The 22,383-nt window shown below is 42.6% G+C and overlaps 1 protein-coding gene across 4 annotated transcripts in view; it reads right to left on the bottom strand.

Annotated features, from left to right (window-relative positions):
* KCTD1 (potassium channel tetramerization domain containing 1) overlaps positions 1–22,383 on the bottom strand; it is a 115,975-nt gene that overhangs the window by 44,866 nt on the left and 48,726 nt on the right. For 2 of the 4 annotated variants that reach the window (XM_063451456.1, XM_063451455.1), the window contains exon 1: positions 18,072–19,916. The exons of 1 other annotated variant lie outside the window; for it this stretch is intronic. In XM_063451456.1, coding sequence (XP_063307526.1) covers positions 18,072–19,847 — 1,776 coding nt within the window. In that variant the 5' untranslated portion in view covers positions 19,848–19,916. Of the gene's footprint in view, positions 1–18,071; positions 19,917–22,383 lie in introns of those variants that run through there. One more of the 4 variants, XM_063451457.1, reaches the window with a different exon arrangement.

Raw genomic sequence — 22,383 nt, 5'->3', positions numbered from 1 at the left:
AACATTCACACACACACATACTCCATACAAAACATGCTTACATTCAAACACACATTGTGTATATGTATATTTTATATACAAAATATTCACACACTGCTTTCACTGCACACACACTGCAATCAAACACACCCCTGTATTAAAACACTAAAATTATACACACCCTTTCATTCAAACACCAACACTACACACAAAAAGCACACCTGCCTTAAAAGTCAAAACACTACATACAAACACCCCTGCATTCAGACGCAAACATTACACACAAGTACACCACTACATCCCAAAGACAACAGTACAAATACACCCATACATGCACACATATACTTTATACAAAAACATGCTTACAAATGCTGCTCACAAATATAACCCTGCAACGATGGGCAAATGGTAGATCCCCAGCTGGCATAGCATTGTTGAAGTTCTCTGACACACACACAGTGATCTACCTTTTGGCCACACTTGACCTGGGGGGGAAGGGGGTGAGGTGCCTGGATTAAAGAGCAGTACACAGAACTTCTGGTTCTGACCGAGTCTGTGAGTAAGCAGTTGTATGCCTCTAAAACAGATTACCTTGATATGCCAAATTATGCCTCTAAAACTGCCGTAATGTGCCAATTTTATGCATCTAAAACTGATTGCTCTGGTGTTACAATTGTTTGCCTCTAAAGCGGATTGCCATCATGTGCCAACTTTATGCATCTAAGACTGTTTGCCATGGTGTGCCAATTGTATGCTTTAAAAACGCATGGCCATGGTTTGCCAATGTTATGCATCTAAGACTGTTTGCCATGGTGTGCCAACTTTATGCATCTAAGACTGTTTGCCATGGTGTGCCAATTGTATGCCTCTAAAGCTGATTGCCACAATGTGCCAAGTTTATGCATCTAAAAGTGATTGCCATGATGTGCCAAGTTTATGCATCTAAAAGTGATTGCCATGATGTGCCAAGTTTATGCATTTAAAGCTGATTGCCCTGGTGTGCCAATTGCATGCATATAAACTGGTTACCATGGTGTGTAAATTTTATGCACCTAAAGTTGCCACGATGTGCCAATTGTATGCCTCTAAAACTGATTGCCATGGTCTGCCAATTGTATGCCTCTAAAGTGGATTGCCATGGTGTTCATTTTTAAAATATGCATTAAAAGCAAGTGGGTCTCGAAAAATTAAATTTTTCAAAAGTGGGTATCGGCCCATAAAAGTTTGGGAAGTCCTGTTCTAGATAAGAACTGTCCAAATCTTACAGTTTACAGCCAAATTACTTAAAGGAACACTATAGTGTTAGGAATACAAAGCTGTATCACTACAGTGTCCCTCTGTAAAAAACTCTAAACACTTACCCGATTCCAGCGCCAGTTTCCCTCGGCACTGGAAATGTCTCCTCCAGCGTCAGCACAAGGGGGAACCCATGCACAAGGGGGAACCCATTTACAAATTCAGATGACACATTACAACATGAAGTCATATGAAACCAGTCAGTCTACACATACCCTGCAGACATACATCAATCACAATTTACAATGCATAAAATCCTCAATTTTTTGTCTGTAGAATTTGTACACGTCTAGTGCAGCTAAAAAACAATATCTTGTAATAGATGAGAGTTTGGAATGTGGGAGTGACAGATTCTTAGAATATTTTAAATTATTTTGAGCGCGTACATAATTATAAGGAGTGCATTGTCATTCAAAAGTTAGAAAATCTTCTAAATGATACGTGGGTCTGTACATTTAATAGCGGACACAGATGTCAAAACCTATAAGCTAACATAATACTTTTAAGATGTATTGGCTTTTGTATATTTTTACTTTTTTTTCATGCAGCAACTTTATCAGAAATATTTGAAAAAGTTTCTGGTAACATTTAAAGAGTTACTCCAAGCTCCATAACCACAACAGTTTTTTGAAGTGGTCATGGTGGAATGACACTGTATGTGCAATATTTTAGTATGAGTGTTTCAGGCTGGCTAATTTTAATTCTGTGCATAGTTTATGGACAGGCTAAGTCACAGGGTTAGTGTGCTAAGATGATGCTCTCAGCATAGAATGACAGTATCAGCATTCGGCAACTGCAGAATCCAGATCTAACAAAGCCGCCATTCTGTTCTCACTGGAGAGCGGAACCTGGCATATTACATTTTTATTATTTTGTAGAGAATTTTGTACGTTTATGGTAAACCTCTCCAACTCACCCCTAAATTCATGAGCTGTTAAGCCACCCATAAACAGGCCTGCCAAGTTTTTATGATGTAATAAGGGCAATGTAGGGACATGCCCATTATAAAACTGGAATGCTGAATATGTGTCTTACATGGGCAGGCTAAACACCAAATCACAGTTTTTGTGTACAGTTTTCCATAATTGACAAGCCAGGTCATTTCTGCTAATGTACCATATATACTAGAGTATAAGTCGAGTTTTTCGGCACGTTTTTTGTGCTGAAAAACCCCCACTCGACTTATACTTGAGTCAATGTCTGTATTATGGCAACTTACATTGCCATAATACAGACAAGGACCGCTGGGCTCATTACAAGCCTGGCGGTCCTGTTGGGGGCTGGCAGCGAGCTGTAACTTACCTTTCCTGCAGCTCCTGTCAGCTCCCTTCTCTCTCCTGCGTTCCGGTCAGCTCCCCTGTCAGCTCCACTCTAAATCTCGCGAGAGCCACGGGGAACGCTCCGCGCGGCCGCAAGACTTACAGTGGAGGAGAAGGGAGCTGACCGGAACGCAGGAGAGAGAAGGGAGCTGACAGGAAAGCTGCAGGAAAGGTAAGTTAAAGCTTTCTGCCAGACCCCTCCTACACAGCCCATCCACTGGACCACCAGGGAATGAGAGCCCTCCTCCCGGCCAGCTAACAAGCAGGGAGGGGGGCCGAAAATAAATATAAATAAAAAAATTAAATAATATATTTAAAAAAATATTAATTATATATATATATATATATATAAAAAATATTTTAAATAATTTTAAAAAAATAATAAAAATGCCCCCCCCCCCACCAAGGCTCTGCATCACATACACACACTGCACTCATACAAACACACACTGCATTCATACACAAACACTGTATTCATACACACACTGCATTCATACAAACACACTGCATTCATTATATACACACACTGTAAATAAAATATTAAATTAATATAATTTTTGGGGGATATAATTTTATTTAGAAATTTACCAGTAGCTGCTGCATTTCCCACCCTAGTCTTATACTCGCGTCAATAAGTTTTCCCAGTTTTTTGGGGTAAAATTAGGGGCCTCGGCTTATATTCAGGTCGACTTATACTCGAGTATATACGGTACTTCAGATTTCATTAGTGGACCACTTCCCTCCAAATTACACCATGGAAGTAATAAGTAAAATAATTTATAACAATATCACACTATAGGTATTGGCATTTGGAGCTATTTACTCAACCAAGAACAGGAGAACGACGATGCACTTTTTTTTTTTAGAAAAATGCACAAACATAGTAACTTTATTAAGTAAGCACCCATGTGACACTGAAAAATGTTGCGGATGTGTTTAAAGCACATATATCGTGATTAAAAAATAAATAAATCACGGTTTCAAAATAATAGGCGAATGTGGAACAATGAAGTTTATAGAAAAATAATTAATACAGTAGAGTGGGTCTAGTTTCAACAAGGTCTGAGCAGTGATAGAAAGTTAAAATAAAGGCTTTGGTAGAAAAGAAAATGTTGCTACAGCATGTAAAACTTTATTCTTCTTGACAGTATGTTTTTAGGGTAAAAAAAAAAAATATGATGATCTAAAAATATCAAGATTTAATATCTATTTAACAGTAAATTTGCATTGGGCTCATGTCATTTTTTGTACATCACTGCAGCCTATGCTTGGACAGCTTTGGACAAATTATGTGGAAGTGGAACCCCTAAATCCTCTCAGTGGCTGAAGACAGAATGGCCTTTTTTGTACCAGAAGAGGCTGTTTGTCAAAAAATTGGAAAATGGTCTGAAAAGAAACAAATATACGAAATTCTCGCAACACTGCTCCTCAGTAAAAGCTTTATCTTGTTGGAATAAAATATTACGAAACATTAATCGCTACTATTGTGTACACAGTACCTAAAGGAAAACTGCCACTTCCTAAAAAATTTAATATTATCTTCACTTATACCAATATTTAACAAATATGTATTTGTTATGTGCAAAAAATGAACTTAAATGTAAAAAGTCAGAGGAGGATGCAGAAGGCTGTGATCCTACTGAGAAGAGGCAGGTCGGAGCGTTGTTGCGCGTTACCATGTCAACGCTCCCACACAGCGCTGTGCTCGCAGGAGCAAAATAGTGAGGCCAGCCTTCAGCCAGAGGAGCTGTGGGCTGAAGTGCATGCGCCACCACCGGGCCACCAGGATTACAGTGTTATGTGCCCTCCTTCCAGGCCAGAGGTAAAAAGGGGGGCATAAAGCTTCCCCACCCCCTTTCAAGTAAATAATATACATTTTCTCCCTGATCACCCCCCCGTACCAAAACTAAGACACTTCACACACACCGTGCACCCCCCCACACATACCTTACACCCCCTCACACACACCATTATTTTTTATTTCTGGCTGACGCCGGTCCGCAAAATAGTTATCTTATTTTCGTCAGGCCGCGGGTGTTAAAAGGTTTCAGAACACTGGACTAGAGACACCTGAATGTCTGAAGTCCATCTAGAATGTGCAGGAAGAGGGCTGCTACTATTAATTAATGCAATGACAAAGTGCCACTGCCTGTTAGCATTTCCTAATTGTGTGGGAGGTCACCATGTACAACAGGTCATGTCACATGGCAAAGGAAGTAATCTTAAGAAGTATAAAAAGGTAAAATGAAAAGGGATATTTGTAACATTGGAACACAGTGAACAACGCTGTCCTCTGCCTTATTTTAAAAGGGCTAAAAATAACTACTTTGTTAGCAGAACACTATAGTGTCAGGAATACAAGTGTGTATTTGTGACACTATAGGCCTAAATTGCTGCTTAGGTTACCACCCCCCTCCTTTCCCCCATTACCTCTGGTTAAAAAGGTGACTTACTCCCCGCCCACCTTCACTGAGATCATCAAGACCATCTCTATGGGAAAAGTTCAGAGCCTCCATCCAGAGGGTAGAGATGCAGAACGTCAGGCTATAGACACAAAAACGAGTACACTAAGCTGTAGTTGTTATGGTGAATATAGTGTCACTTTAAGACAGAGTATTTGTCTCTTTAAGATCCCAATAAAAGGAACTCTCCAAGTACCATCACCACTACAGAGCACTGTAATTGTTATTGTGTCAGGAGTTCCCAATTTTATTACATGACAGGAGGCTTCCTATTTTGCATAACTTTCTTTACTTATGCCTCCAGCAGCACAAGTCAATCAATCAAAAAACTTTAACCAATCCTAGGCCAACATAGCCTGCATATAAGTCTTTAGTGGGCGTGTCTATTCCTCTTTCTTTGCTGCTTCCAGAAGACACAGGTCAGAGTACTACCTTCAGAGCTTATTTATTTTATATTCATTTCATATTGCTAGGATAATATTCATTGTTTTCCATTATCTAATGTTTATTTGTATATGTTTATTTTACTAGTCCTTTATTTTTTCTCCCCCTCTGCCCTACCTCTCCTCTCACCCTTTACTGTCTCCTACCCGCGGCGTTTTTTCCGCGACCGCGCTTTTTTCTGGGGTATGGAGCTCGCTTAGGGACCCTTTGGGAGGTGGGTGTGGGGTTGGAGGGGCATTCCGCTTATTTGTGCGGCATTTAGAGGCTTGACAGCGGACCGCGATCACGATCGCGGACCGCACTGTCATTTTGGCGCGAACGGCGGCCATCTTGGATCTCGCTTCCGCGAGACCCACGGCGGCCATTAGCGCTCCTAACGGTCGTGATTCAAACGACCCGTCCTTCTTTCTCCTCACAGGTTTATGTCAATATGTCATTTTGGTTTACCTACACTGTGTATATTTGGTGATATCAGTACCCTAAGACTTCCCCTTGCTAAGACATATTAAAGGCTCAGTGCATACAGGCTCATCCCCTGCTGCATATCTTACAGACACAGCTTAAGCAGGCTCATCCCCTGCTATACTTTTAAAGGCACAGTACAGACAAAAGGCACAGTACAGACAGGCTCATCCCCTGCTGTACATCTTAAAGGCACAGTTTTAGCAGGCTCATCCCCTGCTATACTTTTAAAGGCACAGTACAGACAGGCTCATCCCCTGCTGTATTTCTCAAAGTCACAGCTCAAGCAGGCTCATTCCCTGCATTACATCTAGAGTCACTAGTGCAACAGGCTCATACCCTGTTATACACAGAAGAGTCAAAGAGTCACTATATAAACAGACCCATCATCTGTTTTAAATAAGTGCCAGTGCCAGCAGGCTCATCCCCTGCTATAATCAAGTGACATAGTGCCAGCAGGCTCATCCCCTGCTATAATCAAGTGACATAGTGCCAGCAGGCTCATCCCCTGCTATAATCAAGTCACATAGTGCCAGCAGGCTCATCCCCTGCTACATATATATATATATATATATATGTGCCTAGCTGCAAACAGCCTCAAACAAGTGACAGCAGGCTCATCCCCTGCTATATGTATATATTAACTGAACCGATACAAGCAGAATTACCCCTGCTATTAAATCTAGTGACTCAATAACAGCAGGCTCGTTCCCTGCCATACTATCATATATATGTGACTCTATACATGAACTGTATCATACGGCACTCCACGCATTTCAGTTCCTAACACTTTCCTGTCTTCCACAGACAGACCCAACACACAACACAAGATGAGTGATTCACCACAGTTACCACCATCAGATTGGCAGGCACTCATTAACTCGGCGGTAGCCGCCTCCGTGGAGAAAGCTATCGACAAACTGCTTATGCAGAACCCAAAACCGGACACGGCTATTGAACAACCCACGGTTTTTACTGACGATGCCCTTCTCGGAGATTACCACGCTACAAAACGGCAACGGAAGGGCACCATATCGAACACCCAAGGAAAGAAAGGAAAAACACCGCTGAAGAAGAGCCGCCAGACAATGAAGAGAGGAACTTCCCCTCCATATTCTCCGTCCTCGGAGGACGATGATCACAACCCCCCACCATCACTTGACATCATGGATGAATGGAAGGCGGGAGATTCACACTCGGAAGACGAGGAATGGCTAGACCTCCAGGGAAACGACAGAGACTATGATCAAGACTCATACCTTGAACAGGAATTCCCTCAGGAAGAGGGCACCTTCATAGACCCCCAAGGAGCAACCATGTTCGATCCCCGCACGATCCGACATCCAAGATCAACGGAATGGGGATTGCCAGAACACCTGACTCAGTTCGTCCATTTCTGGCTGAGAAAGCCAATGGACAAAGAAGTAAGGGCGAGACTACGGGCAGAATGCCCAAGACCCACACTACCAGATAAAATCGCACTAACCCCGGAATTTGATACTACCGTATCCCTGTTCATGTCCCGTGCAGGTCGGGACCCGCGAAAAGGGATAGAGAAGGGCCTTAGGGAATCCCAAGACAAACTCTTAGACATCCTGGGCCCTCTAGCAAAAATGCTATACTTGGCCGACTTAGCCCTATCCCAGGGCACCACACTGGATGCCCACACTATACGTGAATGGGCGCAACGGGCCATCTGTATGCTGGGTAACACCAACGCGGCAATGTGCGCAGAACGCCGCAGAACTGCATTACTCAAGATGGACCCAAAACTGATGGAGCTGGGTAAAAAAGAAATGGGACCGCTGGCGAACGGTCAACTTTTCGGTGACTCTTTCATAACTGAACTCAAGAAACATGTAAGCATCTTCACCACTCTGAATAAGGCTCAGACCTCCATCAGGCAAGTTTTTCGCACCATACCACGCCGTGGAGTTTTTGGCAGGGCTGGTCGCCAAAGGGGCCGAGCCACCAGCCGCTTCTGGCCTTCAGGCCCCAGATACCAGTCATCTCAAGCCTTCTTCCCAACCTCAAGAACCAACTTCCAGAGAGGATCTTTCCGTTCCAGAGGCACCCGCGGACGCGGACGTTTCAATACAGGTGAGCATCCCCGACACACCTTGTCTCTTTTCCCACATAACTGCAGGCAGACTGTCTCTCTTTTCACAGGAATGGGAGAAGATATCTTCGGACAGCTGGATCCTCAATACGGTAACCGGCTACGAGATCGAGTTCTCAGACACCCCGGTACAAGACCGACGCCCACCTCCAATAAGAGCGTCGGCAACACTCACAGGAATCATAGACAAGGAGATTCAAACCCTCTTCGACAAAGGGGCGGTGGAGGTCGCCCCGGACGATACGGGTTTCTTCAGCAACATCTTCGTAGTCCAAAAGAAAACAGGAGACTACAGACCAGTCATCAACCTACGGCAACTGAACGTTTTCGTCACATACAGGCATTTCAAAATGGAAGGAATCCACCTTCTAAGAGACCTACTATTGCAACACGACTGGTTCACTCGACTAGACTTAAAGGACGCCTACCTATCGGTACCGATAGCCTGCGTCAGCCGTCCTTTCCTCCGCTTCACATGGAACCACCTTTCCTACCAATTCACCTGTCTCCCATTCGGCCTCAGCTCAGCACCATGGTGCTTTACGAAACTCATGAAGCCGGTAATGGCTTACCTAAGGGAGAAAGGCATCCGCTGCCTAATATACCTGGACGATATTTTGATTTTCTGCGAATCAGCGCCCAGGCTTCACTCTCAAACGAGATTCATAGTGCTCTTGCTGGAATCTTTGGGCTTCATCATAAACAGAGAAAAATCTTCTCTACAACCTGCCAAGGTGGTTCAGTTCCTGGGATTCGAAATAGACTCGGGGACATGTACCCTCCGTTTACCCACTGCGAAGATTGCGGCAATACGGAAAGAGATACGCCGGGTACTTCGAAAAGACTCAATACCGCTTCGCCTCCTAGCCCGAATGGTAGGCCTTTTATCGTCCTCCATACAAGCGATCTTCCCGGGACCACTACACTACCGGGCCATGCAACGGGCGAAGGCATATCACTTGAGACAAGGTCAGACATACGACCACTGGATCCCAGTGTCAGCAGAAATACGGACGGAACTCAGATGGTGGCTCCTGCACATGGAAGCCTGGAACGGCAGAGCCATATTCGGTCCGAATCCGGACTTTGTCTTGGAGTCAGACGCCAGCCTATGGGGCTGGGGAGCCCACTGCACACAGGCGTCCACCGGAGGGCCATGGTCGGAGGAAGAAAAACTCCTACACATCAACTGCCTGGAGTTGATAGCGGGTTCCTTCGCGATCCGGAGTTTGGCCAAGAACATGTCCAATTGCTGCATACTCCTGCGCATGGACAACATTTCGGCAGTCCAGTACATAAACCACCTGGGCGGAGCCAGATCACGGGCCCTGACGGAAGCGACGAGGGACATCTATCGATTCTGCCTACCCCGCAACATCACGATCAAGGCAGAATATCTACCGGGTGTCAACAACCTCACTGCAGACTGGTTCTCTCGACACTGGAGAGACAGCAGCGACTGGCGCCTGGACACCACCATCTTCCGCAGGATAAGGCAGATACGAGGTCCGCTACACATAGACCTCTTCGCATCACGGACGAACACTCAACTACCGAGATATTACAGTTGGCTCCCGGACCCTCAAAGCGAAGCAGTGGATGCGTTCCTGCAACAATGGCCACAGTCAGGAGCTTACGCATTCCCACCTTTCTCGATGCTGGCGAGAGTCCTCCACCACCTACGCAGAGCGGGGACCTCTCTGATTCTGATCACACCGTTATGGAAGAGCCAAGCATGGTTCCCGGACCTACTAGCTCTATCACAGGACCATCCGCTACTATTACCAGTGTTCCCATTCCTCCTGGTGAACCCAGACGGGGAACCTCATCCGTTGATTACACAAGACCGGCTGGAATTGGTAGCCTGGAGTCTTTCCGGGGATCCTGGAACGTCTCAGGCCTATCGCAGACGACTAGAGACCTGTTATGGGACTCCTGGGCACCGGGCACTAGACGTAGCTACCTATCCGCATGGAACACATGGAACCGCTGGTGCATGGACAGGGACCTTGATCCCTTTACAGCACCTATTCCCTGCATTCTAAATTTCCTGTCAAACCTGTTCTCAGAAGGCAGAGCATTCCGCTCAATTAATATCACCAGATCCGCCATCTCGGCGGCCCACACCCCGATAGACGGTACACCAGTGGGTCAGAACACTCTGGTATGCCGGCTACTGCGGGGCATCAGACTAGCCAGACCTCCGGTACCGAAGTATAACACTCTTTGGGACGTTGATATAGTTATCCGATTCCTTAGGAACTGGCCTGACAACGAGACCTTGTCACTGAGACAACTATCAGCCAAACTAACTCTCCTCCTATGTTTAGTTTCGTTTCGTAGGGTCGCAGACGTTAGAGCTTTTGACATAGATGGTTTCACTATTACACCAGTAGGGGTTACCTTCTTGGTATCTCGCAGGACTAAGACGGACTCCACATCCGTGTCTTATCCATTTTTTCCGACGGTTCCGCGGCTAGGTGTCGTGACCACTTTGCTTCGGTACGTAGAAGTTACCGAACCACTCCGTTTTTACCGATCAGGTCAACTTCTGGTATCTTACACCAAACCATACAAACCAGTAACTACCACTACGTTGGCCAGATGGGTACGATGGCTCTTATCCCTTGCAGGGGTAGAACCGAATTTCGGGGCCCACTCGGTACGCGGGGCGGCGGCTTCGCGTGCATACTCGGCGGGAGCTTCACTCACGGACATCCTGCGCTCGGCAGATTGGACTAGAGAAAACACCTTCCGAGTTTTCTACTTTCGACAGACATCTCACGCATCTTTTTCGTTGTTACCGCAGCGTTAAAAATGCAAAATAGGAAGCCTCCTGTCATGTAATAAAATTGCAGATTATGTTAACGTAGTGTACGTATAATCTTAATTTTAATAATGACAGGAGGCGAGTATTTTCCCCCCCATAGATCTTGAGATTGTTCCCCCCCTTGATACTCGCTGTTTATAGCATTTTACAGACAATTGTGACATCATGACAGACTGTTACATTCCTAGCATAAACCTCACGTAAACAGTATAGAATTTACTAGTTAACTTCTCATAGTTACTGTCAATACTATAACCTAATACTTAGTCATGTTTAGTAACTGAATCAGGTCTAGGTTGCATGCGGACAATAGTTCACTTCCACATCTTTCACCTATTTCCGTTTTTTTCCAGCATAAGATGACTTGGGAGCCGGACAACAATATCCATCAAGCTCCAATCCAAGCTACGTTCGTTCAAGTTACAGAGTTCCAGTTTAAAAGATACCTCACAACCTGACGTTACAGGACTTCTCACATCAAAGAAAGAGGAATAGACACACCCACTAAAGACTTATATGCAGGCTATGTTGGCCTAGGATTGGTTAAAGTTTTTTGATTGATTGACTTGTGCTGCTGGAGGCATAAGTAAAGAAAGTTATGCAAAATACTCGCCTCCTGTCATTATTAAAATTAAGATTATACGTACACTACGTTAACATAATCTGCAATTCTTAGTTATTAAGCCATTTGCTAAAAGTGTGACCACTTACCTTGGTCTACATTATTCAATGGTTTAGTTTTCAGAGTAGTGACAATTCCACTTTAAAAGCTACCATTGTTTAGGTAGGAACTATAATCAGCATTCATTGAACCAGAATATTTTAATTTTTTACACTGAAATGTTTATTTTTAGGAATAACAATCCTTTTAAACATTTGTGAAAACACCTTGCAGACTCAATGCGAACCACAATCTGCATATACACAGATCATGAACTGAATACTGATGTTTACTAAAGCAAATTCACAAACAGAAAAATGTCCAAAAAAATAAATTAAAATAATAAAACAAAGAAGATTATACTAGTCATTAAATCAGTAAAGCCTGCGTACACTAGTAAAAGGCAAAAAAATGACCTTTATAAAAAGGTATTGCAAATCAGTCAATGCTGTGATATACAATGGGTCTTATTCACTGAAAAGGGAATTGACAATGTAATTGGAGATCATAAATTAAAAACAGCCAAGATGAAAATAGAAAATGTTGGTAAAAAAAAAAAAAATTAAAACTGGATCGAAAAAAAAATCTACAAATCGTTTTTATTTCTCTGATTAATGCTCCACAACTCATCGTTAAGAGAATAAATCCCAATTTGTAAAAGTAAAAAAAAAAAGAAACATAGCAAACATCACTACCATTTTCCTTTCATCAGAATCCAAATTTATCCATAAGGCCATCATGAACACAATAAATTCAGTGTATATTCATCATCACTCTGTGTTCTTTTTTTGTGTGTTTTTTAAATCTATATTTTAATATTTGAAAATAGCACACAGTTCTATAACTAGATTTTCAGCTCACATTCAGTCAACATTGGCCAATAATTTGCTTTAGTTTCTTCAGGGGTAAGAGGTGCCCGAGGGAAGAAATTTGACGTCAGAAAGAAAGGAGGGGAATAAAAGAAAAAGAAGACGAAAAAAACAACAACTACAGTCAGTCACTGACCTCCGATGTCAAATGAGGTGAAACAGAAAACCTCAGTGAACTGTCACATGTCTGCTGTTGCACCAATACAAGACATCTAATTAACATAGAAAAGCCCTGCAACTGAATGGAAAACTCCTATATCACATGACCTCCCATACAGACTGCCAAGCACCTGAGGACACTACCTGACGGGTTTAACCCTTGTCTATCAGAATCTGAATGAACAATAGTGTTTATACAAGGCAATTGTGTTTGTGTGTGTTCTTTCCTTTAATGCACACATTTAGGATAGAGCTAGCACACAATCAAAGTGTGTAATTGAAAAGGATGTTGCAATTTTTCTAACTAGCTGGGAGGTTTGCTGGTCTCAGGCCAGAAACATTAACATGATAACATCACCAAACTAGTTATTAGAATGATTCCACTGGTATAGTCAGGACCAAGCATGTTCATAATTAGTTAACCCTGCTCCTGTTTAAAGAAGACAGTGGTTATATAAAGAAAAAAAAAAAAAAGGATTGCCCCACCAGAGCTTTACTGATTACTATTAGCATACACATTAACCTTAGATGACATATTACCAACTCTCCTTTAAATATTAATGGTGTGCTTACAAACAGGGAAAGGGTTAGAAATGTGTTTTACTAAATTGAGACATGTTGCTTGCTGGCTAAAAGCAGTACATGTAGTAAATGTTGTCTTTTATGCATCTTCAGTGAACCATAAAATGCAATGTTATTACGGAAATCATATAGCGGTACCTAGTAACACATGTTCAGATGACTAAATCAGTCAAGAGTTATGCTACGTAAAGCAGCCCACAGTGATGGGTGTTTTAGTTTAGTTTAAAGTCAATTGGATTTTAAAGTAATCTATGCATAAGGTTCTTAAAGTGTGGGCAGGATTAAATACTTTAAAGGTGCCACGTCATTTAAAATCTACTCCTTACAACTATCCAATCTAGTTTTTATATGTTGTGCTATACAGGGGTAGACAAACGTCAGTACTCCAGATGCTGTGGACAGCATTATGGCTGTGTAATAACATCATGGGAGATGTATTAGCCTTGACATGGCAGGTGGGCATACCCTCTCATGGACATTGGGCAACTAAATAACCTCCATTTGTTTACATATGCATAGGGATTGGGAAGAGAGCAGGTAACTTTGTTTTATTTATGGGAGATGTAGTTTACTTGCATACCCTGTGCAGTACTCACAAATACCCAGAGCAGAGATTTATTTGAGCAAAGTTTCCACCTCAATAAGGGCTTTTATTGAGCCGTTATTGGGACTGAATCAGACTTAGTAAAAACCCGTATTGGGTTTTATTATGTTGCTGGAGCATCCCAAATCAGTGCTCTGGGAGTTATTGAGAGTTGGATCTTTTTTTAATTTTGCTATATCTGTATCTGGGTTGCTGTCCTGGTCCTCTGTGCACCTCGAGATAATATTCCCTGGCCGTTTTGGTGAGTGCCATCTCTTTTTACGGTTAACAGCTAATTGTGTAGAAGGATTATGTGCAGATTCAGCTCGTGGAGAGATTGCTGGAATGCCGTTATAAAATCCACACTGTAATACCCGTCACTATCAAAACTTGCCTGGAACTGACCACTTGTATCCAGAACATCCAGCAAGGTTATTCACTCAGTTCCATATTTGTTTACAAATTAGAAACTGCAATTTGAGTTTTACGTCACTGGCTGAATCACATCGGCGGTCCATTGATTCAATCTGCTGTACTGTGTAATGTGCGGGATTTCAATCTTTGTATCACACCTCTTCAGCAAAGTCATTGGCCTGAGCAACCCAGACATTCATACAGACATATAATTATTTTTTTGCTACCGCAATGCTATCTCAGCCATTGAGCTTTGTATGATAAAGCCTATTGAATCATGTCTAGCTTTAATAAAACAAATGCTATAGCTGTTTCCCTGATCAACAAAAGGGCATATCACATCCAAAATAGACCACATCAACACATACTATAAATCGTGGGAAAACAAAGAGAAGGCCATCATTTGCTAAAAATACACCAAAAGAGGGGCTACAAAAAACAGCTATTTATTGGAGGGACCAGCTTGATCCAACAGTGTCCCTTTAAGAAGTGAAGACATGAAAGTTTGCCATATTAGTAATTCACTTGTATATAAGCTTTAATATAGAATGTAAGCTCGTTTGAGCAGGGTCCTCTCCAACGTATCGTTCCTGTAAGCTTTTTGTAATTGTCCTATTTATAGTTAAATCCCCCTGTCATAACATTGTAAAGCGCTACGGAATCTGTTGGCGCTATATAAATGGCAATAATAATAATGGTGATATCTCAATCTTAACTATGACCATTATTCTTTTTTTTTGGTATAAAAAAAAAAAGAAGGTGGCAACTCTTTGATTAATCAATTTTCTAAACTGAGTAGATAACAACCAATGTACAAGTGTAAGACAAAAAAAAAACATTTTATTTTCCAGCTTGGCTGTCCTGGCCTACATTTTGCTAATTGCTAGTCCGTTCCATTGTTTAGTACAGACTCCATAGGTTACATAGGGTAAAAAAGCTATTGTAGTTACTGCCTAAACAGGGACACAAATACAAATGTATTATCTTGAATTACTAAAACAGAAACCTCATGAGGTAACACATTTGGAACACATACGAAATCAAATAAACCACATAAAATATTCAGGAAAGCCACAAGGAAAACGGCTTAAAGTAGAAAATAAAAACTTCTATATACGACTCCATCCTGACCTCATCTTGCAGTTCCCGGCTATAAACAGAGGCTCAGAGCACATGCGCAATAAGTACTCACAGCCTCAGAGGAAGTTTTTAGAATGATAGTGTCAGGTACTGTGTGCACACAGCAGTTGCAGCCTTCACAAGTAAGAGGCTATGAGCACGATGTCGCCATGTAACTCGTGGTGATGACAACTGCCCAACTTACATAAAATAGAAAAAGGGAGCCAGCACTTTTTGTTCTGGAAATGCAAATGGACAGATGCTGGGGAGCAGATACACCTCGAGCAAATGACTGAAATATCCCATTAGTGGCAGCATTTCAAGAAGAAATATTGCATATATAGTATCCATGCACCAAAACCACTGCATCAAAATGTTGTGTTTATGGCATTTTAGTGTCCCTTTTGAAGGCACCCTGTGTAGGTTATGGTACAAAGTTACTTGGAACAGGCACTCTTCTGGAGGTATCAGTAGCTGTCAGCCACAGCAGTTTCATTGAAGATTTCTCATGAATGGAAATGCTGAAGAGAGCTATGCTATACTTTTTTTGAGGAAGATGGGCTGAGTTTACTTTCCTTCACAACAAATAAAGATAATATATGCCACTGCAAATAACTACAATAGCTTCATTCATGTTTATTTCATGAATTAAACTACTTGTGGCATACAATACACAATGTCAGGGAGCCAAAAGCTGAACTCAAACATTCAGTGTTCAGTGAACACTGGGTGAATCTATATCAGAGCACTTCATGGTTTCTATGGAAATCAAAGGGACATAATATATTTTTTTTAAACCAGAAAGCAAACACTTTAAAACAAATTTACAAAATAAAGCAAAAAAAAACAAACAAAAAATAAAAACTTTGAAAATGTCTGCAAACTTACTGTAAACTTGGTGATATTATATTATTGGGCAATATCCTCAGCTAGGGAAGTTTGTTCTGCCTCCCCCCACCTCCGTTTCTCATCGAGCTCAGTTTCAGATCTGTCCACTAATGACAGAAACAAGGCATCATTATGCAGCAAAAGGAGAGAGAAAGCCAGCACCGGAGCCTGCATGATCACACTGATCAAACTCCCTCTGTCAGCATGTCGCTAGATGAAGAGATCTAGATCTGCCAGGCATGCCCAATGTACTTTTCTAGAATTCCTGGGGATAGGACACTGATTGGTTAGATCAGCATCCCTCCTGGAGTGGATGTGGAAAGCACAAGAAAGAAGAAGCATGTAGAGCGATGCAACGGTTTCATTCAAAGTTAAAGCTTTTGAATGAGACTGTTGTTTCAAAGTAAAAAGCTCTGAATATTGGGAATAATGTATGCAACAAAAAAGCGGTCTTTTTTTGGTTTGTTTTTACATTCAATAACACAATTATGCATTGTTTTAAAGGTACAGCATGTAGTGTCCCTTTAATACAAGATAGCAACCTACTGAATATAAAAAGCACTAAGTTAAAAGAAAACTATAGGTTAGGGAACAAAATGGTATTCCTAGCACTATAATACCCTATAGTATCTTCTCACTCACCCTCCCTTCCCTCCCCCCCTATCTACAGCGCCAAACCTCTTCTGTCACTTACTTGAATCCAGCGCTGGGTCAGGCTTTGCCTCCGCTCTTCTGATATCGGTGACTTAATGTGCATGCGCCACAAGTGCCGCACTCACTTTAGCACTACCCCGAAGGAAAGCATTGAATCAATGCTTTCCTATGGGGTTTTAGCTGATGCTGGATGTCCTCATGTAGAGCGTGAGATCGTCCAGCATGAGTTAGGCTAACATAGGTCACCTAACAACCCGGAAGTGCCCCAAGAGTTGGAGTAAATCATGCAATGTAATTATAAAGTTTATAAATAACTGCAATAATTACAGTTGCAGGTTTAAATGGACATAGGACACTGCACCCCGACCACTTCAATGTGCTGAAGTGGTCTGGTTGCCCATAGTGTCCCTTTAAAAAAAAAATACAGTTAGTCACTATACTACACTTTCAAACACCAATTTCAAAAATGTTTCTGAATTCGTGTTAATTCTGCAAAAAGAAACACTGACTGTGTATTAATAAATATACTGCTAGTAATCACTAGTGTGATTTTGAAAAATGTTGACCAATGGTTACTTAAGGATATAAACCTAAAGGAAACAGATGTAATACCACAGTTAAATGCTGATTAAAGTGACAGTCACAATCTTAAAACACAATGCATTAAAACTAATTTTACACAAAAAACAAATACTGTTCTGAGTAAATAAGTTGACTACATATTGTACTGCTTTATGTTATCGTACCATTAATTTAAAAAAAATAATAACTTACCTGCAATATCAAACTATTTCCATCAACAGCCTTTATATCAATTACAAGAACAAGCCATACTTCAACCAAGCCCGTATTAGTAGAACATTTCCTTACCAATTAACTTAAAAAAAAAATAATCAAAGTTTCGTTCATATTCTCATGTTATATACAGGTTGTAAAAAACTGTAAAAAATGAAAAACAATGCACGGAGTTTGGATAAAGAATTACTTACTGAGCAAACTATGAAGGGGCTCAGTGGTTGTGTTACTAAGTAAACTAATGTGTACGTGTGAAGGTGCCAACTTATCCTTAAAGACAACAGATTATACTTTCTTGACATGTTCTAATGTAGTAGTTTTCCTATAGATTGTTTTATATGATTTATCAGTAAAATGGAATCCTAACAAGATAGGCATGTTATTTGGACTTGTAATGTTTTGTACATGAACCTGGGTCTTCCAATTAAAAGCTTACCAGTCTGATTACCTGAACAGGAGACACCACTGGAGGTGAGGAAACAGCAGGTGAGGCGGCAAGCACCATGTGACCATTGGTTTCTGGACATGATGGTTGATGGTCACTCTTGACAGACATGACCATAACACAGTCTGAAGGCTCTACAGACCTTAAGCATAGCCTTTTGGGTGATGGAGGGCTACAAACATCCCCACCTGTATACACAGATTGGGCAGAGTCATAAAGAGGGCGCTTAGGTGTCTCAGTTTTAGGCTCCTGCAACCCCCCAGTTGGTTTGGGTAGAATAAACGTATTGCCAGGGATAACCTGTCTGTGTCTTAACCCATTCATGTTGTCCATGAAGAAAGGAGGCCCTAATTTGGTACCAATCCCAGCTATGCTGTTTAAGGTGGCCACAGATACAGCGCCAATGCAATGATTGGTATAAGTTTTTGACAGCTTGGCCGCTTTCGACAACATCTGCATACGAGTCCCCAACAAGTTTTTGCCAATGGCTTTATTTTCATACCAAGTCACATCCGACTCGCTGCAATGGTCCCGGGGTCTTTGGAAGAAGGCCTTGCAGAGCGGGTTGCGCTTGGCCAGGTACTTGACAAAACTGGCATAGGGGCAAAATTCTGTGCCAGTTTCGTACATACGGGGCAAGTTCTCCTCGTCGCTCTCAGTGGAAGTGACGCCACCCGGCCCACCGCGTTTTTTGCCCCAAGTCGAAGAGCGAGACTTGTGATAGGGACCCAGAGCCTTGAAGTAGACAAACCTCCTGCCATCCTCATCCATGGCCAGGCCAAAGGAGTCTTCTTCCAGCTCCCTCTGGTTCTCCCTACCCCTGGTGCAGAAGTACATGCAGGTCTCAAACCACACTTTGTTGAGGAGTCCAAAGGGTGAGGAGGCACTGAAGACGCAGGAAGTGTAGAGCTTCCTCAGGTCTGCCCTGGTGATGGCCTGCTTCTGGACCACCGGTCCGGCCCCCTGCTCCTCCAGTTTGCGGATGACCGCGGCTAGGGTGAGGTTGGCGCTGCGCAGCTCGGGGTCCTTGGTGAGGTCCAGGGTGCGGCAGTAAGGGGGCTCGTTCAGGTAGCGGTTGAGGGACGAGCGGATGCTGATGAGGGACGACTTGCTGTAGAGCTGGCCGCTCTTGGAGCGCGCCTCGGCGTAGAAGGAGCGCAGCACCCGGCACAGCGCCTCCTTGTCCATACTCTCGAAGTCGGGGCTCTGCGCCTTCTCGCTCAGGTACTCGCGGAAGATGCGCACGGCGTAGCGGGTGGCCAGGCGGGTGTTCTCGCTCAGCCGGGCTCGCTCGGGCCGCTCGCCTTCTCTCCCCCCGCCGTCGCCCCCGACTCCCCCCAGCTGCAGCAGGAGCGGGTCCACGTCCTCCACCGCCACCATGCCGGAGCACAGGCCGGGCACCAGGGCAGGGCGCTGGGCACCGGGGCGAGGGTAGTGCCCCATGACAGCCTCCCCCAGCCGGGGGTACGGGGTGCCCAGCAGCGAGCCCTCCTCGGGGTCCCAGTCCAGCTGCATGTCGTCCTCATCCAGCTCATCGTCCTCCTCCTCCTCCAGCAGCAGCAGATCGTCCTCTTCTTCATCCCCGGTGATCTGCACCTCCTGGATCTCATCATCATCATCCTCCTCATCTTCTTCCTCCTCCTCCTCCTCTTCTTCCCCGGCGCTGCCCGGCTGCAGGCGGTGCTGGGCGGCCCGGGACTGGGCGTGCAGGGGGTCGGTGTCCGCCGTGCCCGGGTTGCAGTCCCCGCTGCCTGGCATCCTCGCCATGTTGCCTTCCTTTCTATTCCGCTCAGTGTGTGTATGGCAGAGAGTGCCGCCTCGCTCCGTGTCTGCCAGGGCCCGGGCGCATGCGCTATATTGGACCGCGACTGGCTGGGTGTAATGACCTTCACAGACCGGGGGGAGGGGCGGGGACGGCAGAGCTCAGCCAGTGCCCGGGGGGAGGAGGCGGCGACTGGGGGCATTGTGTGCCTAGGCTCAGCGTGGAGGGGAATGGACACCAGGCTGTATTTTATATGGCTGGGAGGGAGGAGATAGGGGCAGCAGGTATATAATGTGACCATACTGCTCCTTTAATATTGTACAGCATCTATATAAAATGTGAATACACAGCCCCTTTAATACTTTGCAGCATCTATATATAATGTGACCATACTGCCCCTTTAATATTGTACACCATGTGTATTTATAATGTGACCACACTGCCCCTTTAATAATTTACAGCATCTATATAAAATGTGACCATACTGCCACTTTACACCATGTGTATATATAATGTGACCATACTGCCACTTTACACCATGTGTATATATAATGTGACCACACTGCCCCTTTAATACTTTACAGCATCTATATATAATGTGGCCACACTGCCCCTTTAATACTTTACAGCATCTATATATAATGTGACCATACTGCTAATTTACACCATGTGTATTTATAATGTGACCACACTGCCCCTTTAATACTTTACAGCATCTATATAAAATGTGACCATACTGCTAATTTACACCATGTGTATTTATAATGTGACCACACTGCCTCTTTAATACGTTACAGCATCTATATAAAATGTGACCACACTGCCCTTTTAATACTTTACAGCATCTATATATAATGTGACCGCAGAGCCCCTTTAATATTGTACAGCTATATATATATATATATATAAATATTTAATGTGACCATACTGCTCCTTTAATACTTTACACCATGTGTATTTATAATGTGACCACACTGCCCCTTTAATACTTTACAGCATCTATATAAAATGTGACCACACAGCCCCTTTAATACTTTACAGCATCTATATGAAATGTGATCACACTGCCCCTTTAATACTTTACAGCATCTATATTAAATGTGACCATACTGCCACTTTACACCATGTGTATATATAATGTGACCACACTGCCCCTTTAATACTTTACAGCATCTATATAATATGTGACCACACTGCCCCTTTAACCCCTTAAGGACACATGACATGTGTGACATGTCATGATTCCCTTTTATTCCAGAAGTTTGGTCCTTAAGGTGTTAATACTTTACAGCATCTATATATAATGTGACCACACAGCCCCTTTAATACTTTACAGCATCTATATATAATGTGACCACACAGCCCCTTTAATACTTTACAGCATCTATATATAATGTGACCACACTGCCCCTTTAATACTTTACAGCATCTATATAAAATGTGACCATACTGCCACTTTACACCATGTGTATATATAATGTGACCACACTGCCCCTTTAATACTTTACAGCATCTATATCAAATGTGACCACACAGCCCCTTTAATACTTTACAGCATCTATATATAATGTGATCACACAGCCCCTTTAATACTTTACAGCATCTATATATAATGTGACCACACTGCCCCTTTAATACTTTACAGCATCTATATAAAATGTGACCATACTGCCACTTTACACCATGTGTATATATAATGTGACCACACTACCCCTTTAATACTTTACAGCATCTATATAAAATGTGACCACGCAGCCCCTTTAATACTTTACAGCATTTATATATATATATATATATATATATATATATATATATATATATATATATAATGTGACCACACTGCCCCTTTAATACTTTACAGCATCTATATAAAATGTGACCACACTGCCCCTTTAATACTTTACAGCATCTATATAAAATGTGACCACACTGCCCCTTTAATACTTTACAGCATCTATATAAAATGTGACCATACTGCCACCTTACACCATGTGTATTTATAATTTGACCACACTGCCCCTTTATACTTTACAGCATCTATATAATATGTGACCACACTGCCCCTTTAATACTTTACAGCATCTAAATATAATGTGACCACACAGCCCCTTTAATACTTTACAGCATCTAAATATAATGTGACCACACAGCCCCTTTAATACTGTACACCTGGCATATATAATGTGACCATACTGCTCCTTTACTACTTACAGCATGTATACAAAATGACCATATTGCCCCTCTAATACTTTACAGCATCTATATAAAATGTGACCATACTTGTGCTTAAATAATGTGCAGTTTAGTTATAATGTGACCATACTGCTCCTAATACTGTATAGAGAGTGACTGTACTGTTCTTAATACTGTGCACTTTCTATATTATATGACCATATTGCACTTTTAATAGTATATTGATTATTTATGTAGGGTGGGCATATGGACTCCTTAATAGCGTGCAGCAAGTATATAGGGTTAGCATACAGCTCCTGTAATAGTATACATCATGTATATAGAATGACCACACTACTCCTTTAACAG

Source organism: Pelobates fuscus, chromosome 4 (assembly GCF_036172605.1).
Source record: "Pelobates fuscus isolate aPelFus1 chromosome 4, aPelFus1.pri, whole genome shotgun sequence".
Classification (NCBI taxonomy): Eukaryota; Metazoa; Chordata; class Amphibia; order Anura; family Pelobatidae; genus Pelobates; species Pelobates fuscus.
The sequence above is the reverse complement of the archived record's forward strand: the minus strand, read 5'-3'. Positions and strand labels throughout refer to the sequence as shown.